Consider the following 18,643-nt stretch of genomic DNA (forward strand, 5'->3'; position numbering starts at 1 on the left):
ACTTGTCATGAGTCTTACCATAAAAGAACGAAAAAGCTGACTGACGGTTTCGTCCAGGGCAGAGGCAACTCATCAGACGCTGCCTCACCTCTGCCCTGGGAGCAGCGTGACCGAAAGCAATGGCAGATGGAAATCACTCTATTTAAATATAATCGCAAATACGTAATGGGTACGAATTATATTCAACTGAACTCCGTCATAAGTCCAGATCTAAACCAAGCCTAAGTAAATTTTTGTTGAGGATGCTGGGAATCCTGACTCCGCACTAACTTAGTGATGGACCGGACTTGCAAACTTGGATTTAACTCAAAAAAGAGGAGTCCGTGGACTACGAAAGAGGAAGTAAGTTGCTTCCCAGTGGTTTAGTCCGTCACCAAGTTGGTGCGGACTCAGGATTCCCAGCATTCTCAACAAGTCTTACCATGTTAACTACGTTCTAGTTTCCCTGATGTGGGTATTTCCTCAGTGAGATTTCTGTTTCTTTAAACTTTTTCCTTCAGGGTTACATACAGGCAATCAAAAGATGACGTGCTTCCGGTTTTCTGGAAGATCTTTGTAGATGGGTTCGATCGGTGAACTGCCCAGTTGAAACGTCCGCAAATATTTGTGGTATTATCCACGTTTTGTGAAGAATCGGGTAAGATTAGAATTAATAAATAAGTGAAGACGGCTTTTCGGTTTTATACGAGGCCAGAGGCAACTCGCCAGACGCTGTCTCACCTCTGCCCTGGAAGCAGTGTGATCGAAGCGATTCGCAAATGTTAAACGCTTCTTTATATAATTCCCGAAATATGACATGACTGCGAAATGAGCGGTCTATGGACCAAAAAAAAACAAGGAATAAGTTGCCGCCCAAATTGGCCCCGTCCGACATCAAGTGGATGCGGACTTAGGATTCCTCAATCCTTAAACAATCTATCAAATTTACTCTTTGAACGTCCTTTCTGTGTTCAGATTTTGATGTTCGGGGTTAGGATCCGAAAGCGGCTTTTTTTTTATTCCGATTTTGCCTCGGATAGGGACTGACCTCACGGCTACGACCTTTAGATATTGCAAACGGACTATGATTTGTTTTTGGAAGTGTGCACGCTCCTCGACAATGATTTTGACGGCCCTCAAAATACTTGCTTTCTCAAATTCGAGCGGGAATTCCAACGATACAAGCTGAACATTCTGGGTTTAAGCGAAGTAAGATGATGGTATTCTGGAGGGTACACTTCTTGCGGCAATGTACTTTTCTACTCTGGAAGGTTGAATTGTACTAGACGTGAATTCAGTATCGAGTTGCTTCTGACGGCTACCGCAAGGCGGGCTTTTTCAACCTGGGAGCTGGTTTCTTACAACTGAATCTTCAGGTGGGATCTGAGAACACCTTGCTGAGGCATGTGATGGGGAAACATGCAACTTCCATCACCATGTCACTGGTGGCACATTTTTCGAGAACAGAGCCTGCCATAAGGTCAGTTGGGTCTCAACTGACTGACGTCGTACGAGCAATTAGATCGACCAATTCGTGGTTAGCAGCAGATTTAGGAGTTGACACCTAGATGTGCGTAACAAGAGAGGGCATCGACCCCGACGTGCGTCACTATCTGATGGTCGCTTTGTTCGCCTGCGTGTTGCGTTCGCTACTTCTTGCAGGTATGGAAATCTGCGACCTCCTTAGTTCAACAGTGACCGATTGTATGATCCAGCTGTCGGTCGACATTGGGAGTGCTATCTCACTGATCGTACAGGAGTAACTCGCCTGAGAATATTAGTGAGCATTGCGCTGCCATAAAAATGCTCTTTACTCGGCTGCTACACAGGTCGTTGGCCACGTCCCGAAGGAATATCGTCAGATCTGGCTGACCGCGGAATCGTAGAAGTGGATCGACGAACGAAGAGTTTGAAGGCTCCGCTGACCGCTGCGATTGGTGACGGGCGTGACGCCCACAGATTCCGATACCGAACGAAATTCCGAGAAGTTCGGCATAGTGTGATATTGTGATCGTCATGGGTGATCTGAAGTGGAAACCTAGTTTTGGCGATCGTAACGATAATGGCGGGATATTCGTGGATTTCTGCAAATTCTACCGCCTCGTCATTGGTGGTACTTTGTTTGAACACAGAGTCTACCATAAGGTCAGTTGGGTTTCAACTGACCGACGGCGTACGAGCAATCAGATCGACAACTTCGCGATCAGCAGTAGATTTCGAGAATTATCTCCTGGATAGGATAGAGATCATCATCTGATGGTCGCTTACGTTGGCTTGCGTTTTGCGTCCACCACTTCTCGCTGGATTGGGGAGCTGCGACCCCTGAGTTCAATATCGACAGAGCTCTCTTGCTGATCTGATGGCGGATATACTGAGTAACCCACCTTAGAATATTGATGAGCATTGGATTGCCATAAAAAGATATTCTCCTTTCGGGTGGTACACAGGTTATTGACCATGTCGAATCAGTGAACGGAAGGGATTGAAGGCTCTACTGACCGTTTCGAGGAATGGCGGACGTGACGGACTTGAGCTCGTGGGAAATCCCGGGAAGTTTAGCGTACTGTACTCCGAGACAAGAGGGAATTTGCTATTGCGCTGGTCAGGGAAGCGGAATATCCCGTAGATCGCAATGATTTCAAAAGTGTATACCGTATCGCAAAAGAGCTTGCATGTGGTCGCAAATCTTTTGATGGTCCGATGAAGGACGCCAACAGTCGACTTCTCATCCAAGATGATGAACAACTCAAGGGGTGGAAAGAACACTTCGCCATGGTTCTTAACCGTATTACATCCGGCGAGGTTCTCCCTCTTGTGGCTGAAGTGACTAGTCACCGTAACACGCGGATATGGACTGTTCTTGCAAGCAGAAGAAGAAAATTCATTTAGGTCATCAATGCCCTCAAACAGAGTATTCATTTATCGCTGTGCCTGCAGTTACTGCAGATCTACTACTTTCACTAGTGCGGAAATTTTGGAATCAAGACTTTTCCCAGAGAGTGTAATAAGAGGACGATCCCAAAAAGGTGGACCTGCATTAAGTGTGACGACCCTACCGTCACAAAGGCAATAGCTAAAAGAATTCTGGGACGTATCAAAAAAAATCTCGGAAGCTTGTCTGACAGAGAGCAGGCTGGTTTCCGCTCCAGATTGTCCTGCATTGATTACATCAACACCTTATGGACCATTTTAGAAGAGTGCGCGGAATTTAGATCTTCGCTGCATCTACTCTTCATTGGTTTGGAGAAAGCTCTCGATAGTGTCAACATGGAGTGTATCTCGAGGTAAAATATCAAAGGATTTGGATGTCCAAAGCGGAGTTCGCCAGGGTTGCATTCTGTCATCGATATTATTTCGTCTTGTTATCATTGATGTTCATAATGCTCCTTTGTCCGGAGGACATGTAGGAATTCAATAGGCAATGACATCTTTCCTCAAACACCTCGTTTACGCTGATGACATCTGTTTGCACCGGGTCATGTGTGGATTTGGAAAGAGAGGCAAGTAGAGTTGGACTGAAGATAAACACCAACAAAACCAGGGTCCTCAGTCTGACGGATCATCGCATCAGCCCAATATATATTAATGGACATATTATCGATGGTGTCGATCAATTTGTATATCTAGGAAGCGTGGTTTCTGCCGATGGCGGCACTGAACTAGATGTTGCCAGATGCATTAACAGGACTAGATCCGCTTTCCTTGCCCTGTCTAAAATCTGAAAATGCAATTATCACGACACCAAGATCATGCTGAACTGTTCTGTGCTGGGGTTTTTTCTGTTTTGCTATACGGGAGGAGCACAGTGAATTCCGTTGTTACTTGAGAGCCAGAAAACTTTCGTCAATATAATGCCGCGTATCATCGAAGTACGCTGGTGTAACGCCTTCTAATACGAGGAAATTGTTCGGCGCACAGGCTCGGCATTCGTTCGGAATGTGATCAAAAAACGCAACTGGCATAATGTCTTTAAATTCAGCTGCAGGATTTTCGTTTTTCTAAATTACTTAGGTCTGTGTTGTAGCCTGGACCTGTGATTGCTTGTTATACGCTTACAGTCATGAGTCTTGATTTATCTACGCCATAAACAACGAGGGTCCTTGTAATTCTTCGTCAGATGACTTTCTTCTTCTTTCCTTTGAACAGTTTCGATCCATTTTACGAGCTCGTGAAGTTGTTTGTGACGGTTCTGAAGTTGAGGCCTTTAGAAACACCATTTCATAGCCTAGATACTATCCATCCGATGGAGACTTACCCGTTGGGAGTGCCTTCCTTGCTGATGTCGCAGACATGGTGTTAATTTTTTTATGTTCGCAGTTAGGGTTAACCAGTCGTTGACGTATCTTTCGAGGACTTTGGAGCAAGTAGAGGAAAGAGAGATGGGGCGATAGTTCACAGCGAGAGAAGGGCCTCCTCTCTTGAGGGTAGGGATGATAAGGGTCTCTTTCCGGAGATAGGCAAAGTAGCATTCTTCTAGACTTTCGTTGTAGATTATTCACAAGGGGAGGGAAATGTATTTTCTACAGTTAAGAAAGAAGAGGTTAGGAAGCCCACCGGGACCAGGTCCGACATTGTGGTCAAGATTACCAATGAGGAACTCAACCAAGGATGGCGTAAGGAGAGGAATTGCCAGAGATTCGGGTCTGCAGTTAGAAGAGAGGGTGGAGTGGTCGAGGGAGAAAACACGGAACAGAAGTAGGTGCGGAGAAGGTTGCTGGATTGTTGTGCGCAGTTAGCAGTAGGGTCAGCAAAACTTATAGAAAAAGAGAGAGATTGAGTTGGATAACGAGAATAGTGAGTGTGGGACCGAAAGGGTTTCGAATTACCATGGGCAAGGCGGCCTCGACGCTCAGTAAGTACCTTTTATGTGCTTTTTTAATCAGTGAAATCACGGTGGAGCATATAGCCTTACAGTGACCAAGGTCAGCGTCATTCTTAGAAGCCGGAAAACCCGCATGTTCCAGGCGAATGTTATTAAGAATTTCCATGGTGAACCAAGTTGCGTCCGAACGCAGGCAAGCAGGGGAAGAAGGGGCAGACCAGGAGAGGAGATCGGACGCGGTATTGTAAAAGGTGCTTAGAACTTGATGGACGCTAAAGCTGAGTTGGGACTGTCAAAGTTGGCATTGCGGGTGTTGAACTTAGTAGACTTGCGTGTGATTTTGAAGCTTGAACGAGGGATCTCCGCTTCAAATTCAAGTGGGGGGTGATGAGTGCCAGTTTTGACATACGGGAATATGCAAGGAAATAAAAAGAGGTGGTGCTCGGGGAGGTTGAAAAAGAAGGGATCGAGAGTGTGGCCCAAGGAGTTTTGGTGGTATTGAAATTCAGGGCAGAGCAAGTGTTCATAAAGGAAGAATGAGAGAGGTTGTTGGAAGGAATTGGGAGGCTAGCATGATTAGGCCAGTGAAGCATGGGGAGGTTAAAATCTCCGCAAAAGAAGAAGGGGAAGGGCAGTAGAGAATTCAGACAAACAATTCTTCACAAAGGTGAGAAAGGCAAGCACAGGGGACGTATACACAAGATACAATGAACTGGAGGAAGTTGGGTGGGGAAAGATGAAGAGCAACACAGGCAAAAGGAGAGCCAGAGGAGAAGAAGACGAGTGCGGCAGGGAGTGTATCTTTTATTGGAATTCTCTAGTTAATGAAGTTGATGTAAACTCATTTGTGGCGTTTCTGAGACAATATGGCGGTTCTAATTTTCACCCGGTCTGAATCGATTAAACGTTCTCATGATAAAAGCAGCAGGATCACTCTCAAGACCATTCGACATCAACAACGGTCTACGACAAGGGGATGCGCTATCATGCATCCTCTTTAATCTGGCCCTCGAGAAAGTGATCCGTGATGCTGATGTAAATGCAAGAGGTACGATCCTCTTCAAGTCCACCCAACTACTGGCCTATGATGACGATATCGACATCATGGGAAGAACCACCCGAGACGTACAAACTGCCTTCATCCAGATCGATTCGATCGAGATTGGGCTGCACATCAATGAAGGCAAGACAAAATATATGGTGGCAACGTCAGCACCGAAGACGAATCAACCAACAACATCAAACCGCACTGGTCAAACACAAACACGAACAAGAATAAGGATAGGAGAATACAACTTTGAGACCGTTGACAATTTCTCCTATCTAGGGTCGAAAATCACAACCGATAACAACTACGATGATGAAATCCGCGCACGGTTGTTGTCAGGCAACAGAGCCTATTTCAGCTTACAAAAACTGTTCCGCTCGAAACGTCTCACTATAGGGTCAAAGCTCTTACTGTACAAGACTATGATCTTGCCAGTCCTCATGTATTCCTCGGAAACTTGGGTTCTTAGCAAGAAAAATTGCGAACTCTTGGCCGCGTTCGAGAGAAGAATCCTCCGGAGAATTTTTGGCCCCCTACATGAGGATGGACGATTCCGTAGCCTACACAATGACGAAATCTATGAGTGATACCATGACCGTCCGGTTGTGGATAAAATCCGGCTCAATAGGTTACGGTGGGCGCGTCACTTAATGCGTATGGATGAGGATGATCCCACCCGGAAAGTCTATAAGGGCAATATCTATGGTAGAAAAAGAAGACGAGGCAGACTATGCCTAAGATGGAGCGATGGTGTAGGTCAGGACGCCAGACAGCTTTTAGGGATATCGAATTGGTGGACCTCGGCGCAAAACCGGGATGTCTGGAGCTCCTTATTAAGGCAGGCCTAGACCGGATACCGGTTGTTGCACCGTTGATGATGATGATGATGATGATTAGGGGCTGGTTCGGGCTGGTTTCACTGCCGATATGGTTTTCAATTTTGCTATGTGGTTGCTATTATTTTACCTGGGCCAAGTTTTTTCAGCTAGGGTCATTATTTCGACTTCCATTGGCTCCAGGAGTTGCAAATATATCTTCTGCTAGAGCAAAGCCTGCCATCATAGATGCATTTCAGTCCCTGGATTTTAATCACCGAGGGCCTATATTCACATCTCTCTCTGGTTCTAGATATCCGAAGCCCTGCGCTGTAATTACTTTCTTTCGCGGACTTCAATGAGTTGCTCTTTTGTTCTGGGCTCCTTCCCATTTCCAATAAAGATGTGTCGTCTGCTAATCACTGCCCAGAGTAGGATTTGATAACTAAATGGTTTTCACTTTTTGTGCCATAGGCACATACCACCATTTAACCGTTCGCTTTTTAGGTTGTCTCTGAGTCTGTCTACATTTTTCGAATGCAATCTTTATGAAGCGCACAAATCAAATCATACTTTGGTTAGTTAAAGATTGAAGATTGGGCTAGTCCTTGAGAAAGATGATTGAGAAGAAAGCAATAGAACAGCGAATGCCCAGAGTGCTTTAGCATAAAGGGATTTAGTACAGTAAGGACCTGTCTCCACCGCGCATGAAAGGACCAAACAATTGCAAAGGGTGGCGTCCATCAACGCCCTCTCATCTTATGATCGAAGTACATATCAGTTTATGTCAAGTGCACAACTGACATTCGTACCAGTAGATACAAGGACTATTTTACATTTCTGTCCTCTTTGAGTGCCAGCACGCGTTTGGAAACGTTGAGCTCAAAATATATTTTCCCGCGATTTCGGGCGTCAATAGTTAGCGCGCAATTATGGCAAGAGAGGATTTTTCTAGTTCACATGCTACCAAATTAAACCTCTGGTCAAGAACCAATTGAGCCCTGGCAACTAGTCATTGACAATCACCAATGCAGGTAATATATCAGCTCACGTCCAGACCGGTCAAGTGGGGGAGAAAGAGGCGATTCTCCGTGGGTCCGGAAAAGGGAAACTATAGCAAAAATCGAATAAAGTTGCAATTTCCGGGATGTCCGCATGATTTTCGTCTGTCAAAGTCCTTTCCAATAAAGTGAAAGAATTCGATATAGTACCACCTGCTTTTGGAAAGATGACTGTATGATCTCAAAACGTTCCATTAATTTTTAATTCTTCCAACATTTTGCGATGGGAGAAAATAAAGTACTTTTCAAATATGAGAGCCAGTATCAATGTGCATACAAATATTATACATATATGAATACGGGAAAGAACATATGAACGAAAAATGTCGTAATTTTGAGATTAGATGTTGCACATCACAAACGACGCTATGATCACAAATTATCGTACCTAACACTTGTGAACTAGTGCCTTAAAAGTAGATCATGCACAATGGGGAGCCAAGAGAACCTTGAGTAGAATCCGCGATCGCGTAAAGATTGATATATGAAGTATAACTGAGCAGAGATCAGCAGTGAAAGAAATGATGTAAAGATCCAAGTGATTTATGTATGGCTTATACGGCAAAAGATGGCATCTTAGGCATCTAGACTATCTGTGATCCCGGGGTATAGTTTGAATTGCTTCAAGATGAGATCAAGGCTAACCCAATATTTTGGAAAAGAACACTTCCAAGACAGCCTTTAATTAAATAGAGGTTTTTAACAACATCGAGGTATGAGAGCTCGCTAACTTGGGCCACTGTTTGGAGGCCATGAATCCTTTCCTTAGTGGTCCAACTTCAAATATCTCCCCTAGGTCGTTTTACGGTTTCCCATTAAATGCACTATTTTCTAAGTTTACCAAAAATTACGTTGGCGTCCTATTGCCCCATCTGCTCAACATGATCTCCATTAGATCTGAACTAGAGACGCTCTTCTTATGCTTTTCAGATACTACACATTTAGATGCAAACGAATATGGATCTTACGCGGGTTCACTTGAAAACTCGGAGTCGGTGTCGTGACTATTCAACTGACATAATAATGTCTCGGCTACATGATGTATGGCGGCTAAAGGCACTAATAATAGTACTTAAACAAAATGTACGAGACAGGCTTTTTGTTGTAATCAGGTTCATGATTTCGGTGTTATATGGCGGATGTAACGCTCGCCAACGAAATCAGGTGAAGTAGTGAACGTGTGCGACGCTAATTTGTGCAATGGAAGGCCGTAAAGTAAGTGGATAGGAGGACCTTTTCCGGGATTATGAAGCTAACGGATGACCTGCTACTATTGGTAACAGTTTATTATTGCAGATAAGCAGGTCTCGATAGAAGATCCACTTAACCTTTTGGTTTTGTGAAGGATGTAATCTAGGATCTAGGATCATCGGGAAAATATAGAAATCTTATGTTGTAATGGAATCTTATAGTCTTCTGCCGAGTTTTAGGTCAATAAAATTTGAACAAAGTTCGTTTATATACGGTGCCGTGGTTACATTTTCGCAGGGCAACAGGTCAAAAATATTATTTACAAAGGTAATTGTTTTAGGTTGCTGTAGATATCTTGGATAATGCTGCAATTCAGATCAGCTGATTCTGCTAGTTTCGTCTCGACTAAGGGTGTTTTAGTTACATAGAGGCTGCAGTGGCAGTTCCAAGTATTTTGGATTGAGGATGGAGTGAGGTAGTCGACACAGGGAAAGTAATTCTCAAAGAACAGGATCGTGTGAATTCGTGATAAATCTTTTCAAGGGCAAAGCAGTCGCTGCTGCAGGAAAGACATCATATATTTATCGAGGATGCCTTTAGCGAGAGGATTGAAGTGTATCTAATAGGGTTAGATAGCGTGAAATAATGTCAAGTAAGATGTGAATAGGAGGCTGGAGAGAGGAACATCACATCACCAGAGAGTAATATCACATCACCACTACCGATGACAATCCAAATATCAGCACGCATCACAACCTCACCTAAGATTACAACCCCACTCCATCTCAACCCAGCAGAGGAGTGAAGAGGATATTAATCTTGTGTTAAGTACTGTTTTGCAATATCTGAGCCGATGTGATATCACATCTATATTACTGTAATATATCGTTCGATACGTCATACCGTTCTTCCAAGTACAATCTGCTATTGTACCCTGGGTAGGGCTTCGCGATGGGCCGACAACCCATCCTTGAAAAAACTACTTAATATCAAGAACCTGGAACATTTGCCTCGGATTGGACGGATAAACACCGACGACCAAGCAAACGTCTAACGGACTACTCTTTCGGATTCTGTAATGTACGCTCCCTGAACAAACCAGGGACTGTCAAGGCCCTCCTTTAACAGGTCGAGATTTACAAATTGAGCATGGTTGCACTTCAGGAAACACTTTGCAATGGTAGCGAAATAAGCTGGCGACCCATTGGGTCACAAGGAGTTTGGAGTTGCATTTCTAGCGAGCAAACAGCTTACTCCGCACGTCATCGACTTCAAACTTCTCAACGAAAGGTTGTGTGTGAATTGCATCAGTATTCGTTTTTTCAACCTCTGGCTCATCATGCAGTGAAGGACGACTTTTATGCACCCTGGAGATACTGTTTGACTCATTCCAGCATTGGGGAACCACTGGAGGATACAACCTCCATGAGGAATGCAATCATAACGGTCAACGATTAATTTACTTCGCTAGTAGTAGAAATCTTGTCGTAAGTCGCAAATGTTTTCATACCGGGGCATCCACAAACAGACCTGGAAATCATCAGACGCATATACTGTCAACCAAATTGACAACGTTCTCATTGGTAAAAGATAGGTATACACTGTATTGGATGTACGATCCTGTCGAAGAGCAAATTGCGATCCAGACCATCATTTGGTGAAGGCAACACATTGGTACATACCCTGCTCAGTGCACCAATCGGAAATCAGCCCTATCAAAATCTTTCCGGCTGATAAACTCCTGAGCGATGCTACGGCGCAGGCATATACAGTCGCCCTGGAGGAAAAACTATGAACCTATGCTATACGACATCAGCAACACAGATGTAGGGTGTGGGTTCGGGGGAGAACTTAAAGGCATCATCAAGGAAGTCGAAGAGAAGGTCCTAGTATACAATTCTTGGCGAACGCGAATTGGCTGGTTTGACAACGAATGCAGAATATAACTCTACGCAAAGAACGAAGGCTATCGACAATATATCCAACGTGCAACCAGAGTCAAAAAAGAAAACTATGATGTGCTACGGCTAATTTCGAATAGAATAGTTGTACGTAAGACCCGGAAAAATGTTGCCGACCTGTTTGCTGAACATTAATGAAAACTTAGTTACAACAAGCATATAGACTAGCGAATACAATTAAGAACGGTTATCAACCCAAGAGTAGTGGGTGGTGAAAGGTCATAGACAGCTATATTAGAACTAACATTCTACAGCGTAATCCCCTACATCAGTGTTAACACGCTACCTGGCAAGGCGAGCAACTGAAACTACTCTGTATCAGCTGGCGGCTATACTACGGGATGCTATAGAAGCAAAAGAAACAACACTGTGTGTTTTTGGATATTGAAGGAGCATTCGACAACACATCGCACACAGAGATACAAGATGCCCTGAGCCATAGGGAAGTGGGGAGTATCTCGGTTAATAAACCGTCCACCAGGTTTGGTGAGCCTAAGGGTTGTGTTGTGGTTCGCAGCGCTGATCACATTTTTGGTTTGGAACCATGTGGAAACATGTTTCATCTGGGTTTATAATCCTTGGCAGTCGCCTAGGTGAGACTACTTCTTCTCTTTTTTGGTAAAACCGACCCTCTTTAATTCGCCAATGCATTTCTAGCTCTGTTCTAAGGGTGGTTTGATTCACAAGAGAGTAATTGACGAAACGATGTAGTGAGGATAATCTCGAAGGGAACCGCTTTATTGGCAGTGGCTGGAGAAATTGCGGCATCTTATGAGAATATAATGTTCGCAATATAAATGTAACAAGTCGGGAAACCGGAAGCTCGGCGCTTCAGGTATGAAAGGTTTTGTTTTCTTCTTCTGTGAGTTATATTTGATTGCAGAAACTATCCCATTTGTACGTAGGCCCTTATGTATATGCATTTAGCATGTCAATCTACTAAGTTTAGTGCGATATTGACATTTAGTTGCAGTAACACACGGTAAAGCCAACTTTGAGCTACCGTCAGTTGATCAATTTGGGGATAATATGCTTCATATTATATTCTATACTACTACAAACTTTTATAACTCTGGGATAAACTTAAGGGGTTTTTTCCTCCATTTTCCCCGAAAATATAATAATATACTGTTGTTAACTTAATTTGAGCAGATTTCGATGTGGAGAGTATTTTGAAGCCTGGACACCATAAAGAGGCAACTTCGTTATTTTTCTTCAGAAAGAAATCATCACTTTCCATCACTCCCACCCCCCGCCCTTTCTAACAAATCTCAATACTAAGACCGGCTTCATTTTATACCCAACATGACTATATTCAGTGAAAAAAATTTTACACCCCCCTTTTGCATGTAGGATACTCACTGCATATCTGGGCGTTCACAGTTTCCACTTTCTCGCCAAATTTCGTGTGCGTGTGACAGACAGACAGAAAGACAAATAGACAGGCAGACATTGAACTGACAATGAATCGATAATACGATCGCCATCCTCATTGCGTGTTTCAAAACTTTTACCACCATGACACCATGGTATATTCTGACGATATCAGCTTGATGGGAAGAACAACTCGAAATGTATAAACTGCCTTCAGCACATATTAATGAAGGCAAGACTAATTTCAGCATAAAAACGGAGAAAACGAAACATCAAATGGCACTGGTCAACTGAGAACAAAAAAGATGGATGAATACAACTTTGAAACCGTTGACAATTTTTTCCTATCTTCGTCGAAATCTTTGCTAATACCAGCTATGATGACGAAATCTGCGCATGATTGATGGCAGTCAAGAGAGATTATTTCAGCTTACAAAAAACTATTCCGCTCGAAATTATTGATCATAGAGTTAAAGCCCCAAATGTACAAAACAAAGATCTTATCAATCATAGTGTATTCCTCGTAGACTTAAAATCTTTGCAATCTCAGCAAGAAACATTACGAGTTTTGAGTTGGGTTTGAAAGAAGAATCCTCCAAAGTATTTTGGCCTCCTACAAGAAGTTGGACGATTCCATACCATATATAAGGACGAAACTTATGAGCGAGCGGTATCATGGTCTTTTGATTGTGGATAAAATCCGATCTAGGAGGTGCGTGGAACACCTAATATGTATGGGCGAGGATGGACAGAGAACCTAACAGGTAGATCGGTAGAATTAGCCAGAACCGCAGATAGTTGTTGGAAATACTGGTGTGCCCTTCGAGTTGGGACTTAACAATACACTCAAAGTCTTCTCTGCTTGTCATCGATAGAAATATGTGGGCTAGCAAACTACCGAAACGTCAACAACATCTCGGATAGGGACTAACCTTACGTCGAAGACAATTCGCTATCGAAAACAAACTGCGATTGGTTTTCTTTGAAGAGTTCTTCTCTTCCTCTCAGTAATCGGAATTCGCTTTTGTGTTCTGCATAGCCAAGTGGTAGCAGACGCCAATCCAGTGCCGCATTGTTTCCGACAGATAACGCCAGGCGTGCTCTGTTCACTTGGGAACCGGTTTCTGACAGAATTCTAACTGCAAGATTCCCGCACAGGTTAAGCATCATCTCAATTATAAAGTACCATGCACCAACGGAGACTTTCGATACAGTGGACAACGACGTTCTCTACGAGTAATTATATGCAATCCAGGGAGGCTTCCTAGAGTAGCATTGTGTTCGTGATGAGTGATCTGAATGCCACTGTGGGGTCTGATAACACTTTCCCCACACAGGAGATGGGAAAATACGGTCTTGACGACCGCAACGATAAGCTTGTGGATTTCTGCAAGCACTACTTCGTCATAAGTGGTACATTGTTGGAGCACATCGAGACATGCACGAGCAATCAGATCGAGCATTTCAAGTTCAACATCGACTGCTTCTATGATTTAGCTGTCGCTCGATAGTAAGAGAGCTACCTTGCTGATCGGATGGAAGATATACTGGGTAACACCCTGAGAATATCGTTGAGCATTGGGCTGCCATTAAAAATGCTCTTGCTATGTCTGGCACACATGGAAGCTGGTCGATGAACGAAAGTGGTTGAAGGCTCAACTGACCGTTGCGAGTGATTGCGGGCGCGACGCGCTCGAACTCCAATACCGAACGAAAGAGAGAAGTGCTGTTGCAATTTTCAGGAATGTACCCTGCGTCATGAACGATTTGATGGTTCTGTTCCGTTAAATGTCAAGTTCCCATCGAGGATGAACACTTCACCATGGTTGTTTAATCGTATCACATCCGGTGATGTGGATGAAATGTCTAGTCACCGTAGCACACGAATACGCACTGTTTATCCAAACCGAAAAGGAATTATTTCGCCATTTATGCAGTCAAGCGGACTAAAGCCGCTGCGGTTGACGTCTCCCTGCAGATCTGCTGCTTCCACTCTTACAAAAATCTAAGGAATCCGAGGCTTTTTCAGTGAGTGGTAGAGGAGGATGATCGTCAAGATCCCAAAGTAGGGGACCCGTTTTGAGTGTGACGATTAGAGGGACGTATGTGTAGTCCCTGCCGTCGCAAAAATAAGAGCCGAAATAATCCTGGAACGCATCAAAGAACATTTCGATATCAACACCCTACGGATAATTTTGGTACAGAGCGCAGAGGATTACGTCTTGATACCGATGTTAATTCTTCCTGTGATTAGTGATGTTCTTCATATGGCCTTGTCCGGAGGACGTGGAGGAGTTCAACGGACAATGACATCTTTCCTATGTTGATGACATCTGTTTGCTCTCTCACCGGGTCATGGACCTGGGCCAAATGGCTTTGGATTTGAAAAGAGAGTCAAGTAGATTTGAACTGAAGATAAACACCAATAAAATCAGATTCTCCGTCTGACGGGTCATCCCAATCTTCGTATTTGCGTTAATTTGTAGAACATTGAAAGCGTTGGTCAATTCGTCTATCTAGGAAGCGAGGGACATGGCTTCTGCCGACGGTGACACCGAACTGGATCTTGCCACACGCATTAACAGCGCTAAATCCGCATTCATTTCTTTGTCTGAAATGCAGTAGGCTCAAAAAAAAAAAAAATCAAGACGACAAGGTCCTGTGCTAATATTCTTTCTGTGTTACTTAATGGGATTAGTACATGAAAAGTGAATCCCATAATTATTCAAAAGTTCTGAGCCTTCGCCAATACCTATCTGCGTCGTATCGTCGAAGCATACTGGCCTTATACTATTACAAACGAAGAACTTAGTCGGTGCATACACTTGTCACCCATGGGCAATGTGATCGGAAGGCAGCAGTGGCAGTGGATAGGTTAATTTCACCCAAGATGGCCAACGAATGAGTCACCCCATGGGCACTTGGCGCAGAACAGTAGAGGAGGAATACAAAGATTGGGGAAATCGTATAGGGAGCTAAAGGCCATTTAAGTTAATCGCGAACAATGTCTCCTAGGTGTGGTTGACGTGGTATAACCGAACAAAAGGAGGGGCGTCACCTCTATTTAGGTGAAGGTGATATAGTCCTGAGATGGATTTGGACGCGAGATAGGTTTTAGGGATATCGAATTAGTGGACCTCGCCACAAAACCAGGATGTCCGCAGTTCCTTAATAAGGCAGGAATAGACTGGATACCGCTTGTTGCGCCCTTGACGATGGTGGTGATAGTGTACATAAGTCTAGGAGCTGCCAACGTATGGTTTCTCACTATGGGTTGGACTTTTTCAACAGCATTTAGACGGGCGATTAGTTCGGTTACGGGCGAGTGGATGAATGCCAATATTAGGTTTAGTTTTGTGCACGATCGAATACATTGAACTTAGGACACCTCAATCTATGGAAAATGTTACCCAAATGCAGAAAATACAAAAATATTGCCAGTACGAAATCGGGAAGACAATCTTCGGATGTTCTTGTGCAGTTCCTGACTCCAAACGAAGAAGGTGTAGAATGAGAAGATGTAAGAATTTTGATGATGCGACTGTGAAATAACGCGGAAAAATGCCCGTTAGGAGTTTCACCGGAAAACTGAAAATGGGACCATAAAAATAGCAAATGGTAAATCAGAAATTCCCCCTGCGAACAATTGTCTAGAAAACTGGTAAACATATGTACTGAGATAAGGTAAATGTTGACTTTTCGTAGTTTAAGTGAAGGTTACGCTTGTATATCTATGAATTCCACAACCAACAAAAGACCAAAGATAGGTTCTGTATATCAGTGATCAGAACATGTTATTGAACACTGGAGGCATGCTTTTCTAATTGCATGGAAGAACCCATGTTTCCGATACCGCTTTCTCCAGCAGCAGAGGCTTTCTTTGTTTGCTGATGAAAAGAAGTTTACACTTGATACTTCCATCAAGTGTTTGCCTCAAATTACAGGATTATTCATTTTCCGAGAAGAAGTGTGCATTTCTAATTGGTCTCAAGTAGCTTATTTGGCTAATTAAATATTTGCGAATTTAATAGATTCGCGGTGTCGTTAGATCAAGGGACATCAAGTCTAGTGTCTTTCACCGATCTTTACCTAAAAACATCTTGGAGTGCGTTGAACTTACAACTGTTCATACATTATCAATATCAGAAGACTATAAAACATGACCGAAAATTGAGGGAATCTTAGTTAAGTCTAAGACTCATTCTAGAGTATAATATGGATCCAAGAGTGGTGTTCCGATTCCTTGGCGGATTAGTTTTAATAATTGGTGTTACGGGTGCAGAAAATGATAGTGATGTTGGCGTTGCAACGGGTCGTCGTTTGAATTTTAATCCTTTCACTAACTTCAACAATTTCAACAACTTTAACAACTTTAACAACAACCTCAATAACAACAACTGGATAAGTCCCCAACAGGCTCGTTATGCTGATTGTACTACGCAGTTGGGAGCAGGGGGTCTTTGTATGCGATCAAAGGAGTGTGGACGCAGTGGCGGAATTCCTTCCGGATTTTGCTCTGGATTGAACGTATGCTGTTTAGGTAATAAAATGTGGACTATATCAAGCTGTGAACTACTAGTTTCAATCTACTCCACGAATATCCTTCTCCAATTTCAATATTTCTAAATTTTTTATCTAAACACAGTTGCGTTGCAATGTGGTGGTGCATCCAGTGCTAAAAAGATTATTATAAACAACAACGTCGCGACCACGACGACAGGTTCCTCAACATGCGCATATACCATCAATAGATTCAGCCCATATGTTTGTCAGTTAAGGGTTGATTTTAGCACCAACATGCCGATGCCAACTTCAACTTCAACAGATGGAACACTAATGCCCAGTTGCACAGGGACCTACCTACAGATCAACAATATACAATTTTGTGGGGTGAATAATAACCAACACGGTAAGTCAAACCCTTACTTTCAAAGGGGTGTAGTTAAGAAGGATGTTATCTAAATACGGTCTCTAAATTCAATTCCAGTGTACGTTCCATTCGCCCCACCCACCTCGTCATACCAAATAACAGCGGCAGTTAGTAGTACAGCAACGAGTGGGTCTGTAAGTGCGAACTGGCAGGTGACCATCACTCAGTTAGAATGTCCGCCGAGTAATTCAACCTCCTTATATACGTCAACAAACTTATATGATAACACGAACCTAAACACAAATCTTTTCACAACTCAGTATCCAGGACAAATCTTAGATTTCAGGAAGTTACTTAAGAAGCGAAACTTCGATACAGACCTGATAGCGCCAAATGGATGCCTGCAATATTTTCCTGCTCCATCAGGAACGTTTGAATCCTTCAATTATAATGGTGGCCTCGGGCCCTACATGCCAAATATGCAGTACGCGATCTGCTTCAACAGACTTCCAACATCAACAGGAATTCAGTGAGAAGGAGTGGAATATGAGTGACTCAAGCAGTTTCTCAAAAATATTTAAAAATATTTTCAGATTTTATGGACAAACTTTCTCCATGAGTTACAACGAAGGACTTCAATATGATGATGACTGCTTCGACCCGATCACGCCAAGCGCCTCCAATGATTTTCTACTCATACCCTACTCAACAATTACCCAAACCATGACTTCGGCCACGCGATACTGTGGTAAGATTCTGGACAAACAAAACCTAGTGGGTATGTAGATATGATAGGGATTATTAGACGACCTTTTGGTAATGTCTTTCGTTAATTACAGCCAATCCTCCTGGCCCATTCGTTGTTCTTGTTAATACTGGCGTCAGATACCGATCAGATGCAACAAACCCAACGACAGAGAGGGCTTTTCGAATTGACTATAGTGTTATTGGCTGAGACGCTACGTCAACGAGGTAACCTTATAATTTGCAGTTTGCTCCGAAAGGAGTTACTTCTGAAAAATTCAAATCAATAATAGAAATAAATTCGCCATCAAAGTCGAAACTGTCGCAGTCCTTATTTCAGCAATAAAGCAGATCTGAACTGCCCAACGAGCAACAAATACTCCACCTTAGCCTGACCCATGCCACGCTGCGTAATGAATGGCTTCACGTAGCGTACGTAGAGCAAGTGCAGGAATTTTGTGGTCTTGAAAAGTACTACCAAGACTGTTAGTGGGCGGTGGTAGCCACACTCTGTACGAGGTGACCCTACTGTTAACAAAATGATGAAGATCTAGACCAAAGAGTCGGAAAACACCTCCCCGAATGCATTGCGGGCCGTGCTCATTGGATAGTTTTCAGTCGGGGGTAACTGACTACATTCGAATGGAGCCTCACTGATACCGCGTCTCTTCAGCGAGTAAGCCTGAACTTACCGGGGAGGGCTATAGCAGGACGTGAAAATTATATGAATGAGTAACATAACAAAACAAGGCAACAAATCAAACAACAAACAAGTGCA

General features: G+C 43.3%; 1 protein-coding gene across 1 annotated transcript; it reads left to right on the top strand.

Annotated features, from left to right (window-relative positions):
- Positions 1–16,171: 16,171 nt before the first annotated feature.
- On the top strand, positions 16,172–18,184 carry LOC119657365. The gene is made up of 5 exons (XM_038064248.1): positions 16,172–16,791; positions 16,897–17,160; positions 17,239–17,650; positions 17,715–17,899; positions 17,961–18,184. Exons 1-5 carry the CDS (start codon positions 16,467–16,469, stop codon positions 18,074–18,076), a joined length of 1,302 nt encoding a protein of 433 aa, XP_037920176.1. The 5' UTR covers positions 16,172–16,466; the 3' UTR covers positions 18,077–18,184.
- The last annotated feature ends 459 nt before the right edge of the window (positions 18,185–18,643 follow it).

The sequence above is a fragment of the Hermetia illucens genome, chromosome 5, assembly GCF_905115235.1.
Source record: "Hermetia illucens chromosome 5, iHerIll2.2.curated.20191125, whole genome shotgun sequence".
In the NCBI taxonomy this organism is placed as follows: domain Eukaryota; kingdom Metazoa; phylum Arthropoda; class Insecta; order Diptera; family Stratiomyidae; genus Hermetia; species Hermetia illucens.